At 44.4% G+C, this 25,274-nt stretch overlaps 1 protein-coding gene across 1 annotated transcript in view; it reads right to left on the reverse strand.

Moving 5' to 3' along the window:
- The window catches only part of LOC131268893 (paired box protein Pax-1-like), a 73,946-nt gene extending 52,864 nt beyond the window's left edge, over positions 1 to 21,082 (reverse strand). Inside the window, exon 1 of the mRNA XM_058271188.1 lies at positions 21,022 to 21,082. Coding sequence (XP_058127171.1) covers positions 21,022 to 21,082 — 61 coding nt within the window. The remainder of the gene's footprint in view (positions 1 to 21,021) is intronic.
- Between the last annotated feature and the right edge of the window lie 4,192 nt (positions 21,083 to 25,274).

The following is a 25,274-nucleotide window of genomic DNA, read 5'->3' on the forward strand; positions in this document are numbered from 1 at the left end:
GTTGCATAGCACACTTGCATGCAACTTGAGAGTGCGTGCAACATGAGATGGTACAACTTGTAAGCGCACTTTGCTAAATTTTATAATTTATAGATAGATAGATAGATAGAAGATAGAAGATAGATAGAAGATAGAAGATACGCGCTTATCACAAGGAAATATGTACTCAATATGTGCTGTTATACGTTATCTCTTTCTTTTTCTCACTCTCTCTCTCTCTCTCTCATTTGGCAGATTCTCGGTGACTAGGAAAACTGTCCAGATTGTCCTTAAGTACGTTAATTTAATCAACCCCACTGGGCGTCCCCATTTTTCTTCCGTTCTACCTAAGTTTGGTACCTACCTATTTACAATTAGTAATTGATGGAATAGTTCCAAACCCGGCTGACAGAGAGAGAGAGAGAGAGAGAGGTAAAGCCGATCGCCCAGATTTCGGTAATCCCTCCCGGCGCCGCTGGTGATTATGCGATTGGAGAACGTGGATAAGCTCACCCTTCAGCTCACCCCGGGGCCCGGCCTCTAGCTGGGTTCTCCAAAAACCCCGCGAAAAAGGTTAGGAGTCCGACCCGGGCTAGGGAACGTGAAGCCCCAATCACCAAGAGGCGCGGATGGGCATGGGCATCGGTCACCGAACCGGGTGTCCCCAAAAACAAAGGTTCAGTAATCCGCCACCGTTAAGGAACGCTTGGATCAGAAGAAGAGCTTTGTAATCCGGCATGCCGCAGATTTCGAGCGAGGCGGAGTGTTGTGGTTTTTGGTGTGGCCTAATCGCAGACCACCAATCGCTGGGTGGTTATGCAATTGCACATAAGCTATACAATCTATCGCACTTCCAAGACTAACCACAGGTGCTAAGTTGACGGGATTTGTGGTACGGGTTCAAGCTGCCAGGTCTTCATTTTCCGTCCCCTGTAGTCACGCATTCCTTTGACGGGGGGAGAATGAGGTAGTACTTCCTTCGCCAAGCGCTTTTTTCCCCAGTGATTGATTTGGCTCGAGTCTTGTCGAATATGTGTTGCCAGTATTTGGTGATGTGCAGGGAGGAGTGGAAGTGGAGTGGTGCTCCTTCACCTCTAGGTTCCTTCCTTTGCCTTAGGGGGCCTTTTTTTCTTCGGGTAATGAGCTCCGGAGCTCAGGCAAACGGGAGACTATAATCAAATTATTTTAATGTGATGTATCGGGTAATCGCTTAATCTGTCTTACCGATCCCTGCTGCAAGTGTTCGATATGCTTGCTCCGTGCATCAAAATTTACACAGAGTATGCGCATGTGTGAGTGTGTGTGTGTGTGTGTGCATGTTTTTCTTCCCTCGGATCCACGCTGGGCGGAATTCAATTTGCCTTGCGATTCAATTTTTCCTGCTCCGAGTTTATCAATCCTGGAGAAACCGACAACAATCGCAACATATTTCCATCCATTCGACGCTCCACACGGTGTGTCCCTGCAACCGTCCATCTGTCAGCTAACTGCGTCACACATGCACACAAAAAGACCCCCGGAAGCGCCGCGCCGATGCAACAAATCCCAACAAAACACACCCGAACAGTCGAAATCAATAAACCGTGCGGATCTTGTGGTGGGAAAATTGGAGAAAACCGGGGGAAAAGTGTCGCCGGTGGCGATGGAAGGTTTCGACCGGTTCGGGGGAAAACCGCGTTGGAGAACAATACCCTCAACCGGGGGCCCGGTAATAGAATAAAACAATCAAAGTAGGCTGCCCGAGACGAAACACCGAAAGCGGCCAAAGGAGTTACGCAAAATTTAGCGCACGGACCGCCGAAGGAAATAAGGACCAAGCGAAGGGACCGCTCGCCCTGCCGGCCAGGGTTGATTGAACGTGACGGTCGGTTTTCTGCCGGCGGGCTGGCTTCAATCCCGAAGCCTATGGGCATCAAATTGGATTTGTGCTCTGAAAACCCAAATTAATACCGACGAAGGATAATCATGTTTCCGGATCTTGCGTGGAAAGCCAGCAGGGGTTCCCGCCAGAACCTCGGTCGGCCTTGCGGGTTTGGTTAATATGTTTCCATCGGGTGCTACCATATTGCAGTTTTACTGACTCCGTTTTTATCATTGTTCTGTGGGCTTTACCATTAAGAGGTAAACGCTGTAAGTTTGGGTGCCTTCGAAAAACGCGACTGCCGAAGCTCAGCAGATCGTAACCGGTACATAAAACTGGACCTTTTAACGAACAGTTTTCCAACGCATTCGCGCTTTTCCAATCACCACCCCTCGGGGGAGGGAAAAACGCAAAGGCACAATTACGACAGTGGACAATGACAATCTAAATTCCAAACAAAACCAATAGCGACCGTAGTGTGGGCTATTTATTTTATAATCTATAAGCGCGCTGGGGGCAAGTTTTGTCCCGCGACTGGTTCGTTCACCTTACCTCCCCGGGGGCAGGAAAAAAAACGTCTTCGACAAAAGGGCTCCGATTCGGTGTACAATTCCTTTCCAGCGTTGTTTAAAATTGTAATCCAAATAAAATCTAAAACTCTCAATTTTGTTGTTAACATTTCGATGTCCGATACCTTGGACAAGAGGGATGACTTCTGGATCAATTGACAGCCGATCGCTCCCATACGGTGTGATGACAGTTCTATCGATTTTGTAAACAAACTTGACTACATTGGCTAGGTGCATTATACAAGATTATTACAATAAAGTCTACTTAATGGACAATTATACTTTTGCAAGCAACAAAGCACTTCAAGAAACACAAGTAAAGGCTAAACTTTTTTACATGTCACGCATAAATATTCACTCACAATAAGTTGTTTATTTTGGGTTTTTGGATTTTTACTTCACTCACACCGCTTACTCCTTAAACAACGCGAAAAATAAGAGTATTCCCAAAAGTTTCCGAATAAAAATTTATGTAATTTAATTTACATCTAATACGCTTTCCATTGAATAATCGATACTGTGTATTAATTTGCTTTTGATGAGCAGTGGAAAAACCTGTCTATTGGTAGTTCTCCAGAACCTTCGCATATGGAAGAGGCTTCGAAAGGATGGAAGCAGGTGGAATTGGCTTCGTGCTGTCGGTTTGACAAGGGTCCGAGAGCAATGTTAAAGTTGCTTCTAAATTTATTCTTCCTCCCGCTTTCGATACGCAGATTTCGATTACAATAGTGTCTCATAATTCTCAACGCAGAGAAGCGCAGAAAACAGTTTCATTATTAACCAACTCAATTACTCACATCGGGGACGAAAAGGCGAGGAAAATAAATCTTTCAAATCAGGGGGTATGGGAGTTTGTCAGCACTCTTCTTGTATGTTGTTTACCTACTTCCCTTACTCAATCCCTCATTCGCTAGGTAATTATGCCGCCGTTGTTTGTCGTGCTTGGCGCAAACTATCTGTTTATACAATTTTCCGTTCTCGCCCTTTGCGTATCGGTAAGTTCCATTCATCGATGTCACTTGACGACTCATCCCCTAGCTAGGCTAGCGCCCGGAGGGGCAAACAGAACACCACCTCGATGTTGAAACGGGCCCTTCGCGACGTCCCGAGTAGTTACAACCCAAAAAATCGCTGTTAACATATGTTTCCCACTGGGACACCATCAGAGCATCATCATCGTCGCTCAGCGATGTCTTACTTCTCGGGTACGCGGAAGCTGTTTCCATTTTTTTTTTTTGTTTTGGGCCCCTTTGGAACGCATCCTTGGATGCATTTCATTACGTTTACGTCTCGCTCGTTCTCCTTCGTCTGCCACATTCGGCAATCGAACGAAACTTTGTACCAAATAAGAGCGATAGGTCCGAAGTCGCGGAGTCGGTAGTCTGTGCGAAAACTGATACGGCACCGGGGTTTTGGCTTAAGGGACAGACTGCCGGGGACGAACAGTGTTTTGGATGAGTAGAATGCAGCACGAACGGACGAGTACCGTCGTCGACGCGCCCGCTCGAAATCTGTTGAAGATAATAAATTATGGTCCTAGAACCTGAATTCACCGATCTGTCACCGTACAATGGGAAGGAGAGGGAAAGGGGTGGTAGGAACTATGGCGAGGAGTAGCACTTGACATCCACCACTCACGCCGGACTAGGCGAGGGTTTTTGACGAGATCCCCCGAAAACGGCGACTACGGTTCCAGAATTTCCGGAACCGGAAGGAGCGTGTGCAAGCGGCGTGGCGACGACCATGGTGGTGGTGGTGCTGCTGCTGCAGATGATGACGAACATGATGAAGTTACAACTTGTTACCCGAAAAAGCAAAACCATTATTCATCTTCGTCAGGGCCCGTTGTCGACGACAGGACACGACGACGACGCGAGGCCCCGAAAACTCAGTCTTGCGCAGCGGAAGGCAACAAAACGGCAATACCGCGCCTCGGCGCGAAGGGTACAGAGAGTGCACGAGGTCACAAGGGGCAGCTTATAGAGGCCCTCTCAATCCGGTGTGTTATTATGTTTTCGGCACAATTCATTACCTAAATGTCATCCAAATATAAATAATCGCATATCATTTCCCTTTTCCAGCACGGCCGGCGGGGAGGAGGTGCGGTGCAGGGAGGAAGGGAACTTGGGAATCAGACCAACCGGAGGCGGCTGGGGAAGGGAAACACTTCACCCTGCCGAGGCCAGTGCGTTTGGTCGCGTCCTCCTGCGCCCTTTCCGACCGTATAACTGATGTCTTTTGAGGGTCGCTTCGTTGTATCTATCAATCCATGTTTCTGTCTCTGTTGTGTTCGTGTTTTCTCGTCCTGCACGTGTCGTTGTTCTGGCAAAAGGATCCGCCATCGAGCGACAAACCGTATGCAAATCTACGCGTTCCCCTCTGGTAGCGTCCGCGAGTGGACACGAAGGCTGAACAAGAGGCTCGATAGGATGACGGATAGGCGGGCTAGTTGCAGGCCTAGAGAGCCACTAGCACTAGTGATGTGCGCTCTGAGTGAGAATGAGTGAGTGATTCGAATCTTAATATAGAATGAACGATCTAAATCCTAACGGATAGTTTTTGTGACTCCCTTTGATTTGAATCCTTAACTGGGATTCGAATCCCAAAAGAATGAACGAGTTGGTAAAAGAGTCGCTAGTCGCCATAGAGATTCGAATCCCAGTTTGGGATCACTAGATGGGCGACTAGCGACTCTTTTACCAACTCGTTCATTCTTTTGGGTTTCGAATCCCATATAGTGATTCCCAAACTGGGATTCGAATCACAACTTGGGATTCGAAACACAACTTGGGATTCGAATCTCTATGGCGACTAGTGACTCTTTTACCCACTCGTTCATTCTTTTGCGATTCGAATCCCAGTTAAGGTTTCAAATCACCTCGATGGTTAATGAATCATTTTACACGTTTTAAATCACAAAAGAGTGACTTAAAGATTCGAATCATCGTGATGATTATTCACTCTGATTCAAATCTATAAAAAGAGTTGTTATTCTCATCACTAACTAACGTCACCAGTCTGTCGGTGTGTGTGTGTGTGTGTGTGTGTGTTGCTTGTGTGCGGTATAATGTCTATCCCGAATTCCACCGCTACAAGCCATTTGCGATCGCGTTGTCACTCTCGATCGAAAAGGATCATCTTTCCCTTCCCCAGGCAGCCCGTATCGGCCGCACTGGAACACACGATTAGCCTTTATTCTTTTCCCCTGTGTGTGTGTGTGTGCCCTCTACTCGTGCCTGCCCTCCCCCCTCCCCGAATGCCCGCACGAACCGCAGAGGCGAACCGGCGAGAACAATCGTATCGCGTGTTGGCTCTTGGCGCGCATCCCCGTATACGATAGCGTGGCGAACCGGTAAGTCAGACCCCGTCCGTCGGTCTCCCTCCCCGCTTCCTGCCAGCCCCTTGCAATTCGGGGCAAATCGAACGGAGATCGGTATCGGTCCGACCTCGACTCGATCCAATTCCATCGAAGAGATCTGACTCGCGATACCAACCGCTCGGAACATGATGCGCAATACCATCGCTGGCCGAACCCAAGAGTGCGTGCATGTGTGAATGTGCGCGAGATAGCATCACCCGACGAAGGGAAAAAAAAACGCATCATTCAAAAGCGAAAGGTAAACAGATCGCACGGGCCAGTGCGTTTGAAAGGAATCGAAAACGGACGAAAGGGAGACAGTTCGAAAGCAGGGATAAGGATCTAAAAAGGCTGGAAGGTCTACCGAGCGATATCTCTCACTCCTACTAGCGGCCGCACATGCACACTTACGCGCCGGTAGCTTGACGAGATAATCTTTTGAGCATCCCGAGCCATCCCGCAACACCAGTAGCAGAGGCGGTATGGCAGAAATAAAAGGCGAAACAGGCAAGTAAACCCGATCGGGGCATCAATCAGATCCCGAACGGTTTTTGGAAGTTCACTACTTGCCACTTCGATACCTCGTTCAGAATGTGTTGCCCGTGCTTGCCTTCGCTATCCCTCTTCTCATTTCAGTTCGGGCCGCTCGATCCCGGAATTTGAAGAAAAGCTCCGGAGTTCGGTGTATACCTTTCGCTGGCAGGGTTCAGATATTGGTTTGGGCATGTATTCCTCTTCCATTTACGGCTAAACGGACCCAAACCATCCCGAAAGACTGACTGACTGATCGACTGACTCGAGCCGACGTTCTGCCCGGGGTCGCCACGATCGGAACGGTGGAGTATTGAATGACAAACACAGCCATCGCCAGAAGCAGAGCGCTGGGTTGCAAGCGACCTGACATCTGATATCCTTCCCGTGCGGACCTTGTGCCCGCGGCTCGGGAAAGTCCCAACATGGACCGGGGGCCGGACCCAATTACTTCCCGCTGTCATTCTGCTCTAGCTTGCGTTCGCTTCCTGTGCTCCAGCTGACGAAGGTGCGCGATCCTAATGACTTAGGCGAACGCTGATTGACCTCCAATTATTGATCCGCGCCACGCAGAGAACAAGTTGCTGGCGAGGTTTATATTGAAATTGTCAACGATTACGATTCCTCGCTACATTCATATGAAATATTTACGATTCCCGAACGGCGTTGAGTTTCGGAATCGCATTGCTAGAAATACAAATACACTAAGGAACGTAAGTATTTACTTGAGAACTGCAACATTGAAGCAATGGGTTCCTTACAAATCTGAATGATCAATGTTCATATAAATAAACATGGTGTAAACATTAGAAAACCTGGTTATTGTAGATAATGCATCCTAATTTAAAGGTCATTGGGATACACTGTACACTAAATGACTAGCAAGGTACACAAATAAGAGCAGCAGAAGTTCTAAGCACCACGTTAAAGGCTTCTCATTCACATGTTGTGCCGCAAAATGATGTCAGTTTAACAAGATAATGCAGGGATCGATTAAAATTCAGATAAAAAACCTATAGGAGATTATTCCGACACGAATTTGCATCAAAAAATGACTGTGAAAATTGAATCCACTACTTCGGTCCTTGTTAAACTCTTTTCTAAAATGTATTAAAATAAGTAAAAATTATCGTTACAGCTTCCTTTATGCAGTTGTATGTGTATAGTAGCTTACAAGCATACATTATTCAACGAATTTAATTCTATATTTTTTTACCATGCGAAACTACGTATAAAGTTTACAAAACGACCATACAATAAACCGCTTTGAAGAAAAAGATTTATAAACTAAACATCGAAGGTGACTCTAGAGAAAGTGAACGAACCTGAAATCTTCCTGATAGCAATAACAAAATTAATCTCCAAACAGAAAACAAGTTATCTAACGGAACAGAAAGTAATTGAACATATGTAACAAATGTATCTTTATTCGGCAGAGCAGAATCGACCATTCCCAAAATGCCACATTGCCAAACTATTGAAGAAAAAACATTGCTCCCAATTCGTTTTGTTTTTTTCCGACAGATGTAGCGTCTAAAGAAAAGGGGTTTCAACAGCCAAAACCGCTACGTCCACAGGATCAGTGGCACCTGGGGGAAGGCGAGGAAAACTTTTTCTTTTCTCAGGCACCTCCTGAGCTCGGTTTGTTTTTATTTTCGGCTTCTCGCCAATACCGGTGATAGGCGTGCTCACACGCAAGGATGTCATTTAATCTCCCATCATTCGAAGAGCCCACATTGCACAAGATACGAAAATAAGAAAGAAAAAAAAAATTAACCAACACCAAATGTTACCGAAGGTATGAAAGGTAAATGATCCTTTCAATTATTTAATGTGTGGATTTTTGCTTCTCCTTATCGTCCTTATTTGGTCGCTAATTTTTTCGTCCCTTTCGAAAAGGTGTGTGTGTGTGTGTGAGAAGTGTAGAAGAGCGGTTGGCATTGACGCATCCCCGTGCAGATAGCGCACCGCAGGGCTGTAGTGAAATCTCGGAGATCGGGTTTCAACATCTCACACCGACCGAGGTCATCACCATCCTTATCCTCTCACAGAAGCGGCGATTCGGCAACAACGGGAACAAAGACGGTGAAATTAATGATAATAAAAAAAAAAAAAAAACACATGCTAAACCCCTACCCCGTAGAAGGCCGGAGAAGAAGGGAAAAGTAAAAGTTATAAAATGAAATAAAAACGTATCCATTTCAACACCCTCGGCCGAGGCCGGGGCAGGATTCGATTTTCCTCCTGGCGGATCTGTGTTTTAATGCTCCTGAACAGGCTTTCCTTTCTGGATTCTTTTCTTTTCCTTTTCAAACAAAGCATTTTTAATCTCCTTTGGCCTGCGCAGAGTTTCCTTTAAAAGGATGTCGGCAAGGGAAGGGGATGGTGGTCGTGAAAGTCCTTCAAATCGTACCGGCAAAGTCTTAAGCCTGCCTGCCCGTCTTGTTCTCGTGGTGGAGAATTTGTGGCAGGATTAATCTTTCCGCGCCGTAAGATATTGTAGTGATGCATTTTCCTTTCGCGCATTTCCGTATATGTGTGTGTCGTGAGCAAATTCAACAACGAACATACCGGCTTAATATTTTCACTTTACAGCAATCAACAAGCTTCTACTACAGGACTTATTTAGAAACTCAAAACATCTATAATTGTTAACTCAAATGGCGGTTTTTGCTCTTATACCATGTCTTCGAGTTGCCGGTCAAAGGACTCTGTCAAACAGTTCGGGAAAAACTTGCATTACAACTCTCGAACGCAAAACTCTAACAAGACAATTTTTATTAAATTAAATACGTTCAAAAATATAACTCTTCACAACTATTCCAATGTTTAAGAAATGTAACAGTTGTTCAACACCAGTTGCACAGTTGAGCATGGGCAACATCGACTAAAGTTTTCTCTTATTTTGACAATTCTTATGTTTGCTATCTAGGAAAACGTCTAGGAAATTTAATTTTAATAATTTTTTTGATTTTTAATTAATTAGTTTTATTGATTTTTCATTTAATTTCTCCTAGCCCCAAGCACCAAACAAACCGATCTTCTCGAGTAACAAATATGAAACCTGAAACTATCTCACAAAGCGATGGAGGTAAGAATCAATTGCCACTGCCAAAAGAAAAACCAACGGGGTTGAAGGAGGAAAAACTACAAAAGCGTTGCATACGCAGATACGGACTCGATGAAAGTGGACTTTAAATAAAATGGATCTGTCATCAAAGGCCAGAACGGGCTGGGAAAGGGTTCCCGGGTCGTGGATTCCCTCAGCAGTTTGTTTTCCCATTGTTTTTCCTGCTATTTGCCTCAAACAAAATCGAGATGTTATCTGGTGTTCCTCCGACAGTAAAAAAAAAGAAAAAAAAGGCAAACGAACAAACGAGGGACGACGGGGAAACAGGGGACGCACGAAGTTGCACAAATCGCGCGCAACAATCGGCTGCTGCCATTTTCCGCTACCATTCCAAGCGGCAACCAAATGCCGGCGTTATCGCGCGCCAAATCAGGGCAGCGGGTAGAGAGAGGGTGGGGGGGAAAACCGTAACACGTCAAAACATCATCGCAGGGAAAATCGGCCCTCCTCTCGCGTAAGCTGAAACCTTCGAACACTAATGTCTGACGATGACATTAAAGTAATTATTTTTATTTGGTCGACAATAATGCATTTTATTCGGCACCACTTGAAGTATGAAGGCGAAAGCCGGAACCTCTATCGGGCAGCTTTATCGAGGCTCAGCCTTATCGCGCCATCGCGGGACACACACACACACACAACATTGAGCTGATGCTAGCGAATGCGAAACATGGAGGAGCGAAAACACAGGACAGCCGTAAGTGGAAACTCCGTTCCATATATCGGTGGAAAGTCGACGGACTCCGGAAGGGGTGCGGTCGGGGACGGCGAACCGTAAAAGGGGCACAGATCGCAACTGTCTCGGCCGGAAAATCGTTATCTAGGTTTACCCGCGCTCCGGAATCGACTCTTCGGGTGAAAAGCCCGCTCGTCGCTCAAACATTTCCCTTTCGGCCGGATAGCAGGAGCGAAAGAACAAGGAGCGTAGGGTCGGATGAGAGATTTTTAACTTTCCTCCCTTTTGAACAGGGAAAATCTTCGGCTGCGGGGTTGAATGTGGACCGGGAAAATGGATGCCAAACGATCTGATAGGAATGCCGTGCGCATTCTGGCTCGGAAGTGTATATCGATTTGTTTTTCCTTTGATGGAAATCGAAATAAATCCCTGGCTTGCTATTATTTGAGGGTGGAATGGAGCATAGGGTAAAGAAGGGGGAGGGGTGGGGGGGGGGGGGTGGAGAGAGAGCGAAAAGGCACCAGTGTAACGTGGCAAAGAGAAGCGAGTAGAAATGAAATTTGTGAAATTGGATTGCGGTAAACCGATGCTGAAAAAAAGAAAACTAGAAAACGAGCGAACTCAACCACCTTGCTCTTCCCCGCGGCACCATCACCCCGCAACCGACGTGACAAATCCACAGTGAAAGCCGAGACCGATTGCTTGTCTTAAGTGGTTCAGGCTGTTTATCTCTCTGGAATGCTCGGGCGGTCCCTTGGGGAAATGCGCTTTTCCCCGTTAAAAGGGAAAATGTGGAAGTCGGTCAGCGTTTAAAGGAAGCTATCAATGTCCTTGGAGGTACGTACGCCAGCTTCCTACTCAATTTTTCGTTGTTTAATCGCATGAATTATTGTAAAGTTTAAAAGCTGCGACAGTTTAAGTCAAATATTTTCTGTCAGTTGTGTTTTATAAAAATAAAATTGTAAATGGTACGAAATAGTTTTTTACGTTACATTTCGAAATTCGCTTGGGGACGTGTAATGTACAGTTACATTTGTAACTTATATTTTTCACTGTTAGATATGGATAGCGAGCGATCATCAAATATATTGTTTCTAGTTCGATTTTCGGTATACTTTGATATTGCTTTATCATTTTTAAATTTTCGCCTTTCAATCCTTGGTAGAATATCTTTTCTTTTACTGTTTCGGTCTAATCTTTCACGGGTAAAAGTTTGTATTGTTACTCGATGCTTAAATTAATCAAAGGATTTAATAATAGAAGAGCGATTTCAAATGTATTCTCTTTCAACAGTTTTTTTTTTAATTTGTTAAAAGAAGTAGAACAGAACGAAGTAAGATAGAGACAAGTAATAAAAGCTAATTTTCAATAGCAATTTGTTATGTCGTCTCGGTTGAGACATTTTTAACTTATTTAGATTACATTGTTGAATTAAATAAATTGTTAATGGTATATGTACAACAACGTGTTGTTATAGTGGAAATGGAAATCATAAAATTAAAATTTATTACTACTGATAAACATGAAAACCATTTGCAATAAAACTTCTAAAACAAATAAGTAAAACTTTAGCCTTAAGTGTAGGTACATTTAGGATAATGTAAATGTCTTGAGGACCCCGATTATCCCACCGCTTGGGGCCCCGGAATGTAGTATGTTGGAAAAGGCGTCAAGATTAACGCATCCTCTCTCTGGAATTCTGGAGTGTCAGCCGGTTTGATTTTTCTTACCTTTCAATTGAAACGAACGCAGACGCCGTAGGAGATTTGCAGTCAAAGGCAAAGAAGGAGCTTCCCAGTGAATGGGGCACAGTTTCCGTGCAGTGCATGCGCACAAAGAAGAAGACACTCAACCATGCCCCCCCCCTCCCCGCAATAAAAGCCGAGAAAATGGCGTCCTAGGGATAAGAAGGCCGTGTTAAAGGATTGCCGCAAGGAAACTTCTTTGACGGTGCTTTCCTTCGCAACGTGAATGTAGACCCCGTAGGTGATCCCGTGCAAACACGCACGCATACACACACACACACACACATGAGTCCATGTGGTTTGCGGTGCCCAATTTTGGGTTCCCTTTTCAGTTTTAAATCCATTGAGTAACCCCGGATTCAAGGGGATCTTAATTTTTATGGGTACGTGCATTGTTGCATTATGAGTGTGTGGCTCATTGGGTTAATATTTCGGGCGTATCGGGCTCAAAACCCCTCCCCACCCCCCCGTAGCCCGGCATCTGTTTGCTGCCGTGGGCTTTAAGGGCAGTATCCTTTTTCTAGTCCAATTGTACCTTCTTCTTTCTCCGTCGCTCGTTCTCTTTCTCGATTCTTTCTTGTTTTCAAGCAGGCTTTACTCATTTTCTCGAGTACCGCAGCACTTCAATTTCTAATCCGACCTTGCCCTGCGACACACAATGGCCAGAAATTCGCAAGAGCTGAAGGATCAATGAAGGAAAAAAGGGATCTTCGCCGCGAAGATCTTCGACGAGGGCGAAGGACCGCATTCGAAAGTGAAAGCCCGAAAGGCAGCGGACCTCGAGCCGATGGGGGAGTGGGAAAGAGGAAGGATAGATTACAAACGCCGTGGTTTTGGCGGTTCCCGGGGTGAAAGGAGACGGGCATCACAACAGCCCACAAAAGGATTACATTTGAGGTGTTAATGCGGATCAGCGTCCGCTTTCTAAAACTATTAGCCGTTTCAGGACACTTGCCGGACCACTTTGCCACTCACTGCCCTCCTGCCTGTCGAGCGCTTGTTCGTTTATACGAAATTTGCTTATCTAATCGATTGGCAAAATAGATCCGCCGGAGCTGCCGCATGCGTTTGGAGGACGGCGCAGGTTGTTGTAGGAAGCCCAGCCGGTAACAAAGGGTAGGATACACCCGAAAAATCGAGCCCTTGCGGCACAAGGACCTCCGGATTTGGAGGATTTGTGTACAAGCGGCAAAGAATGGACAATTAACGATAATCGATAAGACCGTTACCCTGCGCTGAGGACCTACCTGGCTGAAACGTGCGCCCATTTGCGTCATGTTTGCATTCGACCGAGTTTGAGGATGGTTCAGTATGTGAGCGAAAAAAAAAATTTTCAAGTTGTTCGAATTTCACGTGACTTAAAACTTTAACAAATTGAAATGTATTCGAGAGAACCATGAACTACGCATCGTTACAGAGCATTTTTCCTGTAAGAAGCGCTACAATAGATATATTTTTTCTCGTCTTAGCTGTGAGTGGTAGCTTTCATCTCTTTAATTATTAATTTTAACTAACATTTAATAATTTATTTATAATTTACATATAAATAGCGCGTTCAAACCGAAAGCATGTAAAAATTCAATTTCGCATTGTTCCGTAGGGTTTTTGTAGAAAAACATCATCCCAGGTAAACGTAAGCCGAGGCTGAGTCTAGAGTTAAGGTCGGAGAAGACGTTTGTTTGTTTCATTGGTAATTGTGTGCACCTATCGAGACATCCAGCTGTAACAACTTGGAAAACAAACTTTGCTTGAGAACAATTTTTCCTGACCTACTGAACTTTACAGAGAAGAAAAAATTGGTGTTACTGGTAAATGCCAAATGTGGCTTCGTTTTGAGACGGAAAATACTGGAATCGCTCCTACATTTTGGAATTACCTAATTTGTTTACCGATACCGATTCAAAGTATTGCCCGTCCGAAGCTATAACCTTTTCCCATCTTTCAGGCAATTTATGTATTCCATTCCGTTTCGAAATGTCTCGCTGAGTCACTCCCAACGATTTACCAAGTTCGTCTTGCGTTTGACACGAATCCTCATCGAGAAGCGTCTCTAATTCTTCGTCTTCAAACCTTTTTTTGTTGTCCTGGGCGTTCGTTGTTTTTGATGTCAAAATCGCCCCTTTCGAAGCGTTGAAACCATTCAAAACACTGTGTTTTCGCTAAAGCCTCGTCGCCATAAACTTCTACAAGCAAACGATAACTTTCCGTAGCAGTTTTCTTTGCAAAAAAAAAAAAAAAAAAAAAAAATGACCCAACAGAACCTCCCGCAAATGCTGGCTTTTTCTCCAATTTTCGAAGTTATTCATCGTGAAAAATAATAATGTTAAAATTGTTTTGTTGACTGATTTTGATAGCTGTCAAATGTACCTTCAAAATGACATATATATAAAGTTCGCGCTTTCACCATATTTGCTACTACGGACATCTAGCGTCAGATTCATTGTTCATTGTTCTATATTCATTGGGCTCATTGTTCTATATTTCCTTAATATTTTAACAAAATAGACACTTCTTATCAAAATCTTTCGTTCTTCCGTAGGGCAAGGGTATTTTGGAGTTTTTGGGTTTCTTTTTTTTTTTGGGGGAATGCCAAACCAAACGACCGGTCTAGAAGCCACTGTGCGGTCGTAGGTGAAGGAAAAAAAAACCCGGCTAACCCAAAACCAAAATATAACAAATAAAGCCCTCTTCAGTTTTGGGACGCAAACCGTGCCAGAGTTCCGGACGGAACCTGTCGTGGTATGTGCTACCGTATATGCCGCTCTAGAAGAAGCCAGCGACCGCCAGCGAAGGGCGACGGGGGAACCCCGACCGTCTCGGCCAGCCATTCGGAAACCGAAGTCACCAGACCTCGAAGCAACAACAAAAAGAAAAAAAGAAAAGAAAACAGGGCTGGTGGTACCAGGAGCGGGGTCCTAATAATACTCTGAACGCCCGGTAGCTAATCAACCTTTCAAAATCAATCATATCAAAATGTTCGCTCGCGCCGTGCCCTCGCTACCCCGCTCCTTCATCCATTCTTCCTCTGTCTCTGCCAGCTCGACGTCGAGAGATGATAATTTTTCACTTGCAGCTTCCAGTAGCCGAGACAGTGTACGGTTACACCGGTAGTTGGTCTCAGTCTTTTCCGTTTTCTTTTTGAGCTGGAGCACGGAACCTCAACCCGGATCATCCTGCGGCCCACAATCCCCCCGACCCTTGTCAACAGGCCCGCAAGGTGAAGCAAATCAAAACAGATGTAATTCGATACTGGAACACGGATAAATTCGTCTCCCGGCGTTATCTGGCCGGGGGTTTTTCTTGAAATGGTTTGTAGCCAATAGAGGCAGGCAAGGATGGAAAAAGAGACTGTTGCCGATTGCCGCGAGTCAATATGGCGGGAAGTGTGCGGTCTTCCGCCGACAGCACGGATTCATTTGACATTCTTCAACTATGTTGGATGGTATGAAAGGGGAAGAGAAGTAAAACAATGACAAATTCTGCGAGCGACATTGAACTAAACACACACACACACACACACACACGTATAGGCAGGCACTTACACACGTAAAAACACACCAATTCACACTCGCAGGTACGATCCGGTAGAACTCGGAAGCAATTGCTGCTAATTGTGCGCTTTGCTGCGCGCGGGAAAGAGTAACGGAAGCAAACAGAAAAGCACAAAAATCAAGCACTTTACCTACATCGGCTCATCCCTTCGCAGGTGCGGGGTGCGGGTTAACCAATTAACAACATTTTACCACACCACCGCACCACGGGAAAAAGGGGCGAAACACAAAACGTCAAAGCGCGAGCCGGACGCTATTAGACTTTTTTCTTCTGTTCTATTTGGTTACGGTTTTCCGTTCGCTTCTTGTTTACCGCCGACCGGAAAACGGTAGCACACAAACGGGATCTTGGCTCAGGTTCTTTAGCCCGGTGTCCAGAGATTGTTCTCTCCCCCCCGGGCCCAACACACTCACGGCAAAGCTCGCGCATCCTAAACACACAAGACCTCGAGAAGCCACTAACAGCTTTTCCAACAAATCAAACGCGATGACCGCCACATCCAATCCCCGATCGGGTTTTGACGAGGGTGGAACGGTACGGGGAGCGGAGTGCGTCGATCAAACAAAAAAAAAAAAACAAAAAGAATAGGTAGGGTAGGTAGAACGTCCTGATAAGAAGAAAAAAAAACCCTGGTAAAGCACGATTTTGATATTCTGGGTTTTTGTGTCGATCTGATGAGGTCTCTCTTTCTCTCTCATACACACACACACCAACAACGAAGTCCCCACCACACCACATACAACCGCCAGAGTGCGCAGAATCCACAAATCACATTATTACCCCCAGCATTAGGATCCCCCCCCCTTACTAACCCCAAATAATCATCATCGATTTTCCCAAGCATCCGCAGGACATGGCCGCCCGCTTTTCCCAACCGAGATGCCAGTTTTTTCCAGGGTTACCCAGCGGCGTTCCACTTTTGAGCGGCCGGCTCCGGTCCCTCCTTGGGAATTTCGGGGAAAGAAATATCCTTTACGAAGAATAAGTGTCTAGCACAGTTCCGTCGATTTTTCCCGGACGCGGAGAACATCCTGCCTTTAGAGCAAGAAAATATAAGTACCGTAAAATACACGCATACACACATACACACGCACACATCGGAACACAGGCGGTGGTGAAAGTATTCGCTATCCAACTCAGCAAAACGTAGAGCATGGTCCGTTGGAAATGGGTTTTATCGATTTTCCTTGGAACCCCATACCCGCAACCCCGCCCGGGAATTTAAAGTAAAAAAATGAAGAAATAGACATGGAGATAGATAGAGCGAGAGAAAGTGCTAGGATAAAATAGGAGGAGGAAAAAGGTTAGGTTTCATTTTTCCTTCTACGCACTGCGGATTTCCCATAAAATCTTGGTTGTGTTTGGAAATTTTTCAAAAATTTTACTAATGCGGGGTAATGGGTTTGAGATATTGAATCGAGTCAAAACTATTTACAACTGTTCGCTAGGACATCTTAGCATAAACATTACATCGATTGAAGTAGATCCTGGTATAATCCAAGGGACAACCCAACGAGCAAAGAAACTGAGAAGCCCATCAGTGAGTAGCTCACTAACCCACCTAATAAGGCTCCGTCAAGGAGTTAGACCACCATTGAAAGACCTATTCATCCATGTTGTCAAACTTGTTTGGGGGTTTTATATACCAGCATCGAGTTTACCGATTGTTTTGGGTTGATCTACTTCGAACATTAAGAATGCTCCCGGTGATGACCGTACTCCACTTCCTACCCACGAAAACTACCCAGAATTATTGCAAATTGCAACTTCCAAAGCCACTTTAAACAGTAAAACTAACAGTAAAACAACAAGGACAAATCGTAAGTTTCATGTTATTCTTAGATTATATTATTGTTGACAAATGAGGAAATTTAGTATAAAGATAAGTAATTAAGCAAGTAAATAAACAAATTGGGAAAGCTCAATGGCGCAACGGTAGCCCGAAGACACACCACACCAAACGTTCTTGGTTCCCCTTGCACAATACAGTATTGAAAGTTATCAATTGATGATAGTTCTTGTTGTTAAAAATGGGGATAAGAAGTTGTCAAGTAAAGAAACATTTTCTCTACTTTGGGCAACAACGAAACGGAGGTGGTTTACAAAACTCTTCTAAGGTACCTCCAAAATCACTATACTGCCAAAGAGCATCTAACTTTAACAAACAGCAAGACTCTTTTAAGAATTCAGATCAAAACAAATCTGCAAAATCTTTACTCCATAGAATTGGGGAAATGAATCAGCGAAGCACTAACTTCAATTTTGTTGATAGATTTGGTGTTTCCTTTACCTAGTGACTCGCTGTTTGTTTACAAGTTCTGGTCCAATGGACGTTACCTGAACTTCTTGTTTTCAGCAACCAGTAGTAGACCAGCAACACGAAGAGAGAGTGTTCTAGTAGTTCTAGATTTTTTTAATGGCTTACTTTCTTACAGTAACACGTTGGTCGTAGTGTATTGTACTAAGGGTCACAAACTTGTCTGAGACGACCGACTGTCCACGAATGCAGAGGGAAAAATGTCTAATAATGGGAAGGCATAAACGAAAACGGCCGTACGAAAAGAATATAGTATAGAAGCTAGTCATCTCGAGCCAGCTTGATTGATGGTCTAAAACGGCTCGACTTAAAATGTCTGCAATTAAAGCGTTCACCCTGCGCTTACTCACCTGGCTCCATTTTAGACGCTCTGTGTGTCGTTTTCCAAGCGGCTTTCAAGACGGATGCTGTTTGCTTTCACTTTTGATAGTAGAGCAGCTCTAACTGGCACTTTTTTTGATTGATGTAACACCGAAAGTCCTGCCCTGCCCTGCGTCGGAGGCCAGGTCGGAACCGACCCCGGTTTCACCAACACCCAAAGAACCTTGATTGTAGCGTAGCCTGATATCGCCGGCCGACTATTTTCCATGCACCACAAGCACTCGAAACATTGCACGTTCCGCAAACAACTTAGGACGAACAAGGAAAAACACACACGCGAAAAACCAAACGCGCGACGGACGGTGGGTAACACAGCACGAGAGGGAAAATGTAGAACTGCGCCTCGGCGGTTCGGTGGAAGGAAGTCAAAGTTCTTCCCGTGACTCCTTACGAAAGGAGTGAACGGTACGGTTTGTGCTTTACGCTCGTTTTATCAGCGCTTTTCTTTGAACCTCGGTTTCTTTAGTTGCCTTTTGTGGGGAGCTTTCTCGCGGACGCCCAGACTGGGTAGAAATGTCTCTCGATTGACTCCTTTTTGTACTATCCGTTTCTGTTCGGGAATTTTCCGTTCTTCCTGTGTGTTTTTGTCTTTTGTGACTTTCCCCGGTTACTAATCCCTAGTCCATTGTCGTCGGGTTCGCAATTTTCTTCCCATTCTTCACTGGCGCGCTCGAAAACGCATGGCAATAAATTCTTCACACTCGGCACACAAAACCACACCGCAAGTGTTTCTAAACGCTGCACCAGGTGCCGGTTTCCCAGGCGCCTTTCCACGCGGAAAAACGGACACTGCTTGCGTAAGGCACCTTATCACCGCACGTCTCGGATGATTACTACCACTTATCTGGTCGCTTTTCTTTACCCAAACATTCCGGCCGTTTAGTTTTTTGGCGGTGAATAGTCTGATAGAGTCTGAAGTGGCCTCGCGGGTCGAGACCACTCTTCCGCTGGACACTGGGTGGAGTGGTGAAGGTGGATAGTGGTTGCGGTGGTAGGTTCCGTGCGTTATCCTTGCCCTTCGGTTGAGAATGGTGTTGACAGACGTGGGCGGCGTGTGGGTGTGTGTATGTGACACCGATACGTTGGGGTTCGTTTTTCCGAATTGAGTTCTGTTGGTTTGCTTTGTATTTTCGTTTTGCTTTTTGTTTGCGTGCGTGGCGTTAAATGGGTATGGAAATCAACAAATCGTACGCTACCCTGCTAGCAAACGGCCATGACCACGGCGAACGACCGCGACGTCGATGACGAAAACAAACTCAAGGAACACGACGGTACTACGATTCACGCGCTCCGAGCTATCGCTCTGCTCCAAACGTACTGCTCCGGACGCTGGCGGCCCGGTTCAAGCGGAGCAGCAATGCACACGGATACTTCTCGCTCACTGATTGATCATCTCAAAGCCCCCCACACAGGAAAAAGGGCGCTCCCTGTTCACTCGCTCTCGCGCGTACGATCACCCGGCGGGTCTCCGAAGCGCTGTGCTCCCGCTCACCACACTGTCTTTCTCCCGCACACGCGATCAAATCGCGTAATCCTGCTGCGAAGCTGCGAAACACACTGATCCTCGAGCGGCAGATGCCGAACCGCCGCGTCTCTATATCTTTCGCACGTCACGGCGCGAATGGGAATGAGTCCGGACGGAAGCGGTGCCGGGGTGTTCGCCGCGAGCAAGGATGGATGGGACGGCTGTACAACCGAGGGGGCGTTGCCAGCAGTGTTCGCCAATCAACATCAATTGCCGCTCACGCCAAACCTCTCTCGGTCTTGCCAGCCTACGAGCACACCATCAACAACTTCGCTGGGCGGAGCAACTCTCTGTGACGGAGCATCCGAATGCGGCGAGTGACAGAGACAACCAGACATGCCGCATAGCTTTGCTCTATCCCCTTCTTTTTAATTTTTTCTCACTCTCTCTCTCTCTCTCACGCACACCTTTGCTCTCCCTCTTTCGGGAAGCTGATGACATGCTGATAATAAACACCCGTGATTGAAACCTTCTCGCGATTCCGCTCCTTGCGCTCAACCACAGGATTGTTTTCACACACAATTTGAGAATCCGAAACCCATTTTATCGACGAACTTGCGTGCTCTGTGTTCTTGCTTCGCTCGCGTATCCTTCATTTTGTGGTGCTTTTGCCGTCAGGCATATTTTACATCCCTCTATGATCGGGGTATCTCATAAGTTGCTCAACTTTTCACTTCTCCAACTTTTATTCTTCTATCAATGGTTCATTCCTTTTTTTATTTCCATCTCTACGTTTGTTCTTGTTTAATACTTTTTACTATAGGTATTTGTAAATATAAGGTAACTTTTTTTTTATAAATCTGCTGTACTGTTTAGATTTTCTTCTAGTGATTAAACAACATATTGTTTAGTTAAAACCAAAGTAATCCAAAATTGCTTTTATTGATTTTCAACCCCATAGACAGCGGAATTAGCAACCGGAAAAGAAAAATCATATTAGAAAGATACGCCATAATGCGAAACACACGCAGAATTCTGCCGCTGACAACAGAACAATAGAGTGGCGTGTACCGTTTTGGTACCGATTTGAATGGCACTACGTCACAAATTTTCCTTGTTACAGCAGTACGCCTACAGATAGGTTGGGCTTTTTTTTTTTGTTTTTCTCCTCATTCGTATGAAGCAGATAAATATTGCTAAAGCAGAAAATGGAAAGCGAACGTGCGGAGGGAAGCTTTGGATGGGCGAAGGCCGAAGGTCATCAGACCGCGAAGTTTGCAGTTTCCGTCGCCTTTTCATGATTGTTGCTTTTCCTGTTGGCTGTTTTTTGCTGTAAGAGTTACTGTTTCGTTTCATTTCACCATTTTTCGGCAAGTCCTGTGTAATTTCGTCACTCTTTACATCTCTGTTCTTATCGACTCTAGCTATCTTCCTTCGTTTTCTTCCTGCTACCTTACCTTCATCGTTTTCCTTCCTCGGAGAGTTGGTAAGTAGCGTCGTTTCACCTCGTTTAGCCATTATGTCTGGTTTTCCCAATCCGGTGCTCCCCTGTCCATTCCGCTCTCCAACCCGTACCTAAAAATCCCCGGGTCCGTTCGTCCGTAAAGAGGTCACCAGAGCGAAGGCAGGGGATACACGAATTACACACTCAATTTTCCAATCGTTGAGCGGCACGAGCGGAACGGAAACGGGTGGATGAAGGTACGCAGAAGCCGAGCGGCGTAACCGGCCGAACAGGGAAAACGATCCTTCGATCCGGTCGCGCCATACTCGCGAGATACTGGAACCGAATTGTTTTGTTGAGCTGCCAATGGCAGTGTAAACACACGCACACCAGCAACCAAAACCGGATGGTCAGGATATGTGTCCTGCACCTTGTACCTGAGTACAGAAAAAAGTAACGCTTCGTAACTATTGTCTTTTTCCTAAAGGCGCGAAATTGTCGTAGGGAAATATTCATTCACCATTCACTAAAAAAATCATTTTAGGTTCAAGTCAACTTCTGATTATAAATTTGAAAACTTGTTATCAAACTATATTAAAAGACCTGGTTACACGGACAGAGGTGGGTTAGGGTTTTATAGGGGCCCAAGCATCTATTAGTTAAAGGCCCATACAAAATATAAAAAGGTTTTGCAACTTGCAAAACAGGTGCAGGTGTGAGAATTAAAAGATGATCAAGGAAAAGTCATCGCTTTCACCCAAAAAAGAACATTGCTTAACTCAGTGGCGGGTGTAACGAGGCGCGAACTGAGTGGTCGCGGGGGTCCCACCATTAGTTCGTAAGAAGCGGCTTAGATTTTAGACATAAGCAAATCTTTTTTAGAGTTCATAAAAAGAATTCAAGATCCACAACCAACAAATTGGAATGGGGTAAGTCTTGAAATAATGGGTAATTTTGCTATATCCTTTAAGATTTAATCATACGAACTAGTCGTTGTAATCGATCGATGAGGAAACAATGAAAGGATAAGTCAGCATACTTTCAGTGTCCGTCAAATTTTATGAATAGTTTGGATTTCGTTGAGCGAGAGTCAATAAACATGCCAAAATAATCGTTTAACGAGATCGAAGAACAATCTCAAAAAATAGAAAAAAAAGGTTTTAGAGTAACTCGATGTATGTATAGCAAAACAACAATGATTTGAAAGGTATCAAGCATAGGACAGGAAAAATGTGATAAAAAGCTTAAACTACTTTATGTGGAAGTTTTTCTGTTTTGCTAGAAAACAGCACGAAGCCCTTGGAATCCATAGTGGTTTGATCATAAACGATCATCGACGATGATCATCATGAACGTACCATATCTATAGTAAAAACTGCGAATAGAGAATATTATTATAAATTATATTTCCTTCTGATTTCTTTTTTTTTCCTTTCTGATAATATTCTTTGACAAATATCCAACATATATTTAAGCTTGCATAAAACTAAAATGTTATGCTATATTACGTTCAAAAGATCATACAACTAGCAGCATACAAACGCGTATTTATTAGAAACATGCAATAACACCCGGCAGAAGGTAAACCATTAATTTACAATATTTCAATCATATTTATTGACTGATATATGCGAACAACCGAGGTGTCTTTTGGCCTGTTTTGTTCTTTCCTAAAACGTATATGAAGGCTTACGGCAAGTAATACAGAATTGCATGAAAAAATCATATTATATAACGTAAAAAATACAAACGCTACGTTCAGATGTATAACTCAACAAAACCATTGTTCGCGATTACGTTCTGTGTGGCGCTGTCAAAATCCAGTTTATTTTCAATCTAACCCTCTCGTTGACACTTCATGCGTCGATTCGTTTTTCACCTTGATTTCTGTAGAAATCTTAAAAAGAAACGTCGGACCTGGATGTAAAACAAAAATACAACCAAACCAAAGCGCGAGAAGGTGAGGCTCCCGCGACCTCAAAGGTAAACAACTTTACGTCCGACCATTGCTACCAACGAGGATGGTACTTGTACTTTGCTTGAACACATTAAAATGCATGCACTGTCAACAAGCACCTTAAGGCTTAAGGCAGAATGAGTGTGTGTGCTTTACAGGATGTGGACTGCGCTGAGGGCGGCATGGGCGGCGGGACTGCCCAGTTCCGGCAGTGACCCACGAGCCACTCCCGACACTCGCAATGCGCTATCGAACGCCACCTTTCATTTTACGTTCACCACCTTTTGCCCATCAAGAGCACGATAAGTGGATTGGTTTCGCCGTGCACAGTGGGACCAATGTCGGATTTGCGTCGAGCACATTTGGAAAGGGGCATATTTTCAGTTACTTGTTTTTTACGTAAAAACGAATTAGACGCGTTCTAGCTTATTAAAAGCTCAATCAAACACTACTGAACTTCTCTTAGGTAAATTGTTGTTTTCTATATCATACGCCTTTTGCAAAAGCTATTTCTGTGTGTTATCTTTCAAAGAACTAATTCCTTGCATTTTTCAAAAGTATAAATGGTACGAAGAGTTAACAATGCATAATTTTGCTACACATAATTTGCTGTATTTACAAAGTATGATTGAGTTGAAGGGTACTCGACAGCCGAGCGTAATCGTCGTTTAGAAAATCGGCCCATGAGCGCCGGGGCTCACCACCTTGAAGGCGTGGGTTCGAATCCCAACCGAGATCGATCCTCTCCCCTGTACGAGAGGACAGACTATCCACGTAGACTATCCACCTTTCTTTACCATTGTGTTATGTTTTCGTTAGTACTAATTGTTCAGTGTTATGCCCAGTAAAATGAACGGAAAATATGGATTTGATATTACAAAAACACTCATCTGTAAACACTCACATGTAATCTCAGCGTTCATGTAAACAAAACCTGCGGCATGAAAATGAATTTTGAAATGAAAAGGAAAATTGAAATTTGAAATGAATAGCCAAAAACTCAAATTTATATAAAAATAAGATTTGTTTTTTCTGTGCATGATTTTAATCGTAACTGAATCATTTATTTGCGACATTAAAAACTATGGGACCATCGCAGGTAAACCGTACGTGTTTAACGGAAGTCAACTGTATACTGTGGCAGTATGAAAACAAACCTTGAAAAAAAATCAATAAGTAAGCCACTGTACATTGTAGAATAAAAAGAATTATTTCGTTTATTATTGTTTTTTTTGCATGATGTTTTGTCCATACATCCCCTCCCACAGTGCGATAAACGCCCGGCGCAAGTTTCGCCGTTGGTCGCTGGTCGCAGTGAACGTGAATGGCTTGGTCAATATGTGCTGACGGCTGTTATGATCCATCGAAGAGCTCGGAAGGTGCACCGACCAGAAGCGCTACCGGTTCATCCCAACGAAGGATCGCGCTGCTTCTGCGCTCCATTACACACCGCTGGAGACACGCTGTGTCCTTTTCGGCGTCCGCCTAGTTCGAACACACACACACACACACACATTATTTACTATTTACTGTCAACGTAAAATAAACCGAAGACGCTGGAAAAGTGACACAATTTTTCTCGGGCCGCCAGATTCCGTGTGGCAAAGCTGCATCGGTGTTTGTTGCCGTTCAATGTAGATGGCCAACAGGAAATTGCAATGAAGGCGTTGGACCGAATGCTTTGGAGCCGTCAAGTTGACTGCTTAATTTCATAACGCTGCAATATCATCGTTGTGAAAGGCTTTTATGATTCGTAATTGGGTGTCGTTAACATTTTTCAACTTTATTAAGAACTTTATTTTCTATTGCTTGACTCCGCTAGTTTATCATCCGTGTACAATGGTGCTGCAAAGAGCCGATAACAATCTTCTTTTGAAAGATATATTTATGATGGTCCATGTCTGGACATCTTCCTTCCTCCTTCCTTACGATACGATTAGCATACGTGAAAGAAGAATATTTTGCTCCACCAAAATATATACAGTATTAGACTAAAAATACTTAAAATCTCTCGTTATTTTTCTCCATTCTAAATCAATTTATTCTAATGTTCTGTAAATTGGTTTTATAAACTGTCAAATTTAACGCGCTATCATAAAATTCGGTCATTTATTTTAATTTTTTAAGTCTCAGTTTCTGTTTTCCGAACATGCTTCCTAATTTGTGCTGTATTGATTTGCCTTTTAAAATGCTTGCAATTTTTGTTTTCAATTCTTTGATGGACTACTGAAAGATGATACGTAACGTAGCAAATTTGGTATGAAATTGAAAATGAATAGATATTATAAAATACCTAAACCTTGTGTCAC

This window comes from Anopheles coustani, chromosome X (genome assembly GCF_943734705.1).
Source record: "Anopheles coustani chromosome X, idAnoCousDA_361_x.2, whole genome shotgun sequence".
In the NCBI taxonomy this organism is placed as follows: Eukaryota; Metazoa; Arthropoda; class Insecta; order Diptera; family Culicidae; genus Anopheles; species Anopheles coustani.